Source organism: Fukomys damarensis, unplaced genomic scaffold, assembly GCF_012274545.1.
Source record: "Fukomys damarensis isolate Sample0158 unplaced genomic scaffold, DMR_v1.0_HiC HiC_scaffold_13, whole genome shotgun sequence".
NCBI classification, from domain to species: domain Eukaryota; kingdom Metazoa; phylum Chordata; class Mammalia; order Rodentia; family Bathyergidae; genus Fukomys; species Fukomys damarensis.
The window spans coordinates 35,284,368-35,289,525 of record NW_022900925.1 but is presented as its reverse complement, the minus strand read 5'-3'; the positions used below and the strand labels follow the sequence as shown (position 1 = coordinate 35,289,525).

The 5,158-nt window shown below is 61.3% G+C and overlaps 1 protein-coding gene across 4 annotated transcripts; it reads right to left on the bottom strand.

Annotated features, from left to right (window-relative positions):
• Window positions 1–442: 442 nt before the first annotated feature.
• Scrn2 (secernin 2) lies at window positions 443–3,677 on the bottom strand. Of its 4 annotated transcripts, none has more exons than XM_010620088.3 (8): window positions 3,447–3,677; window positions 3,091–3,264; window positions 2,682–2,863; window positions 1,886–2,085; window positions 1,465–1,680; window positions 1,215–1,380; window positions 937–1,117; window positions 443–730 (listed from the first exon to the last, which is right to left on the bottom strand). In XM_010620088.3, exons 2-8 carry the CDS (start codon window positions 3,262–3,264, stop codon window positions 566–568), a joined length of 1,284 nt encoding a protein of 427 aa, XP_010618390.1. In that variant the 5' UTR covers window positions 3,447–3,677; the 3' UTR covers window positions 443–565. The 4 variants fall into 4 exon arrangements, with proteins under 4 accessions (XP_010618390.1, XP_010618392.1, XP_033618902.1 ...); XM_010620090.3 differs by having other exon boundaries at window positions 443–727; window positions 3,447–3,675; XM_033763011.1 differs by having other exon boundaries at window positions 645–730; window positions 937–1,008; window positions 3,447–3,674.
• Window positions 3,678–5,158: the final 1,481 nt, after the last annotated feature.

The window sequence follows — 5,158 nt, the reverse complement described above, 5'->3', positions numbered from 1 at the left end:
CTGGGGACCAGCCCCGCCTTGCCTCCTTGCCCCAGGCCTCACCTCCCGCCACCAAAGCAAGAGCGACGGCCCCCAGGGGCCAGAAAAGCTCTGCCCTGGCGGGGAAGGGTCCGCAAGCAGCCTCGGCCACCGCCCCTGCCCCCAAGACCTCTGTGGCCAGTGCTCCCAGAACAACCAAAACCTCGACCAAGACAGCCAAGAAGTGAAGTGCGGCCTGAGACCTCCCCTTACCCACGCCCTCCCCTGGGCCAAGGCCGGCTCAGTAAAGTGTCCTGGTCCTGAAACGCCTTTTCACTCGGCATCTCAAGGCGGGGCACATCCGGAAGCAGGAAGCAGATAGAGCTTGAGGGCAGGACCCCACCCTCGTGGTCCTGATCGTCCGAACGGCAGGGACAGGGACCCTTGCTCCTTGACCTCTCGCGTCACCACCTTCAGGCCCCAGCCAGCTCCAGCTGCCCTCTGCCCTCCCTCAGCTCCCTCCCCTCCATTGCCCTTGGGATCCAGCTCACTGATGCAGAAAATAAAACACATTTATTGAGGCAAAGGCTGCGAAGGGATCGCTCTGCTAGGCATAGGCCTGACTCTCTCTCTCCACGAAGGCCTGGAAGAGGCTGCCCAGTGGCTGCGGCGGTGGGGCCTCCTTGCCGGCGGTCAGCAGCGCCCCCAGGACCTCCAGGCCTTCCCGCTCCAGGTCACGCTGCTTCTGCCAGAGCTGTCGTCCCCGCTCCTGCTGGGAAGGTGGCAGGGCTGGGGTGGTTGTGTCCCCCCTTGCCCAACGAGAGAGAGCCAGGGGCTCAGGTGCTAAGCCAGGCAGAACGCTTGAAGGCGCAGGGCCCTGTCAGCTCTGCAGTCCCCACCGCGCCTGGCCCCCTGTCCCCCGCCCCAGAGTACTGCCTGCAGTGTGGCCCCCCGGGGCACCCCCACTCCCTGGGCTACCTGCTCAGCCTCCATCAGCCCCAGGGCTGCCTGGTGTCCGCGGTAGAGCGCGTGCCTGCGATCCACCTGAGTCTGGAATCGGGGCAGGGTCCGAGCGGGGTCCCGGGCTCCAAAAGTGGGGGACAGCACCTGGGGGGCCTGGGCCACCCCCTCCCCGAAGATGAAAGGTTTGAACACTGACCTAAGGGGACAGGGATGGAGGGCAAGGGACGGAGGAAGAGAACATCCCACTGGCTCCCCTCCAGGCACGCTGGCCCCCGCTCCCTCATCGATCCCACCTGGACGGGTCTGGGGTGGCGGTGAGGAAGTGGACAGAGGGCCGCCCGGGGTCACTGGGCAGGATGGACACCATGCTGGCCGTGGTGCGGAAGCCCCCAGAGTCCATGCAGATGCCGCTGTCCTTGTCCCTGAGGATGTTCATCATCGCCTCCACCGTGATGTCCCCTGCCCGGGAGGAGGACAGGGTGAGGCCCTGCTGAGGGTGGGGCCGGCGGCTGTGGACGTCCCCTCTCCAGCCCTCGCGCCCACCTTGCTGTTGCTGCAGCAGCTCCCGTCCCGCCCGGAACCGCGCCTTGGCCGCCTCCATGCGCACCGGCTGCTGGGCCAGCGAGAAGACTCCAGCAAAGTCAAAGGGGCCCTGTCCATCCCACCAGCCCTGGGCCTGCGCGTGGTTCCGCAGCTCCGGGTGTTCCGCGGAGATGTCCGTGCCAATGCTCAGCTGGTTGGAGAGGTTCCGGACCCCCGCTGGGGAGGAGGGGAGCCCCCACTCCTGTTCAAGGTGCTCACCGCCCAGCGAAGCCCAGGAGAGCTTTCCAGAGGAGGCAGCACACAAAGGAGGGCAAAGATCCCCTGGGCTCATTTCCCATCTGCCGGGCGCTGGGATGGGGCCCCCTGACCCCAGCTCTCCCACCTCCAGAGGCTACCAAAGGGGTGCATCTCTAGACCTCACCCTGGATCCGCTGAGCTGCCCACAGCCTCCCTGCCGTCTCCAGCACCCACGCCTCCGTGCGGTCGGCCAGCAGGAAGGTGTTGTGGTAGCAGAACGGTGCTGGGTCCTCCCGGCAGCTGCCCCCCTGCCCGTAGCGCTCCAGCAGGCTGGTGATCACCAGCATGGCCTCCTGCGCAGTGCTGCCCCGCTCCAATGCCAGCCTGGCAAAGAGGGAGGGCAGAGGGCGACGGGAATAGCAGTGCCAGGCGGCAGAAGCTCAGTGGGACAGAAGTGGCCCAGAGAGGTCCGGTGACAAATCCACCACACAGCAAACAGGCTGGCACTGATCACAGTGAACACTTCCGGGCCAGCGGAGTCCCCAGGAAAGGGCTGAAACCCAACCGGAGGGACAGGACTGTCCTCAGGGATGGTGCGCCCTGGGCCCCTGTCTCGGTCCATTCACACGAATACTGCGCCACCATCCCGCATTTGTGAACTGGGACTCAGAAGATTTTGACTGAAAAACAGTTTACAAGTGTGGGGGGTGTAGCACATGCCTGTCGTCCCAGTACTTGGGAGGCTGAGGCAGGATGGTGGCCTGGGCTACCTAGCGAGACCCTGTCTCAAACAAAAAAAACAATAATAAAAAAAAAGAAAATCCCAGTTTCCAACTGTTTTAAAAGAAGTGCTGCCGACTCATCTCTAAGCCAGGCCAGGCCCTTTATTAGCCCCCCAGAGAGAGTTGGGACAGAAGAGGGGCCCCGGCAGCCTCTGCCAGAAGGCAAAGGACAAGGTGAGCCAGGGGAGGAGGCCGCACCTGAGCAGGTCCATCCCCAGCAGGGCCTCCCCGGCCCCGACCGCCTCCTTGGTCCACACGGCTTCGTTGCCAATGCAGACTCCGTGCTCATTGGCGCCCATCTCAGCCCCCCACAGCCAAGACGGGCGGCTCAGGATCACAGCGTGGGTCTTGGGCACCTGCTCCACCTCGATGTAGGTGCACTGGAGAGAAAGGAAAAGGCCACTCAAAACGGGGTCACTGCTTCCTCCCCGCTCTCCGCCAAGATTTTAGCCCCATTTTACAGATGAGGAAACTGAGGCCCAGAGGCGAAACACAGGCTGTGGCCTCAGGTTAGAAGGCTCTTAGAGAAGGTGTACTCTTCTCTCTCCAGCCGGGGGCTCTCCGGGCCTGGGAGCAGAGGAGACTTGCGGCCCCTCCCAGCGCCCACCTGCAGCCGGCTCCCCGGGGCGTGCGTGCCCGCGGGCACAAACACCACCTCCTGCACCTCATCCCTGGGTCGGTCTGAGTTCTTGGCAAAGATCACGGCTGGGATGGCAGAGGCCGGGGGCACAGAGACAAAGCAGTCGCAGGAACTAGGGGTTTCAGGGCTCATCGACGCCATCTGCAGAGAGGAAGTGGGATGATGGCGCCCCCCTAGCTCGGCCACCTCTCCAGGATTTTGACCGCGCGTTTCTGTCCCCGTGGCTACCCTAGCCGGACAGACCCACGCTCCTGCGCATGTCCAGAGAACCGCCCCTCTTCGCTCCGCCCCTTTTCGCGTCCCCAGGACCGTGTGCCCCTCACCCTTCCGGCCTCCAAGACCCCCCGTTCGGTGGCGGGCACCACCTTCTCCGTCTCAGGTCAGGTCTGTCCCATTGGACAGAGGCTCCCAGGTGACCAGGAAACGCCTTTGGCCCCAGGGGCGGAGCCGGGACATAGCACCTGCAGTTCCGCCGTCTGCCACCGGGGAGCGCCAGCACCACTTCTTGGAGCCCGAAGGCTTTCCGAGTCCTCCTAGAAGCTGGCACAAATCCTCATCCGGCAGAAGCTGGAGCCTGCGTTAAAAGGAGGACTTGTAAAACAGCGGCGACTGCTGGGGCATCTGATTAACAACCTCAGCTATTTGAGTTGTGTCCTGAATTCCAAAGACAGAGTCCCCGCAAGATAGGTGATGGGTCACAAGCCAGGAAGTGTAACTTGATGCCTTTTAAAAGGCACAAGGACACACGTGCACAGAACCCATAGGATCCCAAAGTCCTATTCCGCACCTCCGTACTCAAGCTTATAGAAAGGTAGCTTGGAAACAGAAATTTCAAGTCCAAAGATCCGTGCAGTGAAACTCAAAGGGCAAAGGCCATTTGGCGGATTTCTGATTCCAGGTCGTTTTCCTCCATAACTGCACAGCCGGCATTTCATCAAATGCATCCCCTACACGTCCCCTCCCTGGGGCTTCCCAGAGGACTGGAGGGCTGCACGGAATCTGGAGGCTGCATGGGGTGGGGGGTCACGTTAGCGGTCCGGCTTCTCCCAGGCTGTGGACGAGGGTACTGCTCCACTCTGTACCCGTCTTCTTCGATTTCTACCCTCAATGTCTTATTGCTTTCAGTGCCCAGATCTTTGCCCTCCTCGGTAAATTTATATCTAACAACACTGTTTATATCTGTGCGTTTGGGGGCAGAGGGGAGTGGCTTTGTAAGAAAGGTTGTTTTCTTGATTTCTTAGCTGGTTATTTTGATATTAGTAACAGAGATGTTGCTGGTAAGCCTCCCTAGCTACTGCAACAGAGGCTCGGAAGGGGGACAGGTCGGCCCCAGGCCACAATGAGCAAGAGCGACATTCTTCCTGTCAAAGAAAGGAAGAGAGGGAGAGAGGCTGATTTTTGTCTGCTGACTTTATGTCCTGTAACTTTATTCGTTGAATACTGCTAACAATTTTGGGGTGGCATTTGGTTCCTGAGGTTACTTTGTTTCATTTTATTTTATTTTTTGAGACAGGTTGGTCCTATGTAGCCCAGCCTGGTCTCGAGCTCACAGCGATCTGCCTGCCTCAGCCTCCCGAGTGCTGGGATTACAGGCTCGAGTCACCACCTCCAGCTGGGCCCTGAGATTTTTTTCCGAACCGACACTGCCAGGATGCTGAGCTCTGACTAATGGCAAAGTGACAGTTGCAGCTGCCCTTCACCCACGAGGCGTTGGGAGGTTGTCCTTAGGTTGCCATTGGAGGTGGGTTCAACAGCAGCCATCAAGGCCACGCGCCCCCAAGGCCTGGCGGCTCCAGGAGGCCTGCAGGAGCGCCAGTTCCGCTCTGCACTTCCCCGGGCTGCGCGGTAGGGCGGAAGCAGGTGACCAAGGAGCCTGTGGGCAGACAGAGGTCCCGGCACAGCCCCGGGATGCATTCGCAAGCTGCCTTCTGTCACGTTTCCATTCCTAACTCCTTTCACCCACCCCGGAAGGATTCCCCCCACCTCCCGGGCGGGGAGCGAGCTCCGAGGGGTCACCCCGAGGGTCACGGAGAGG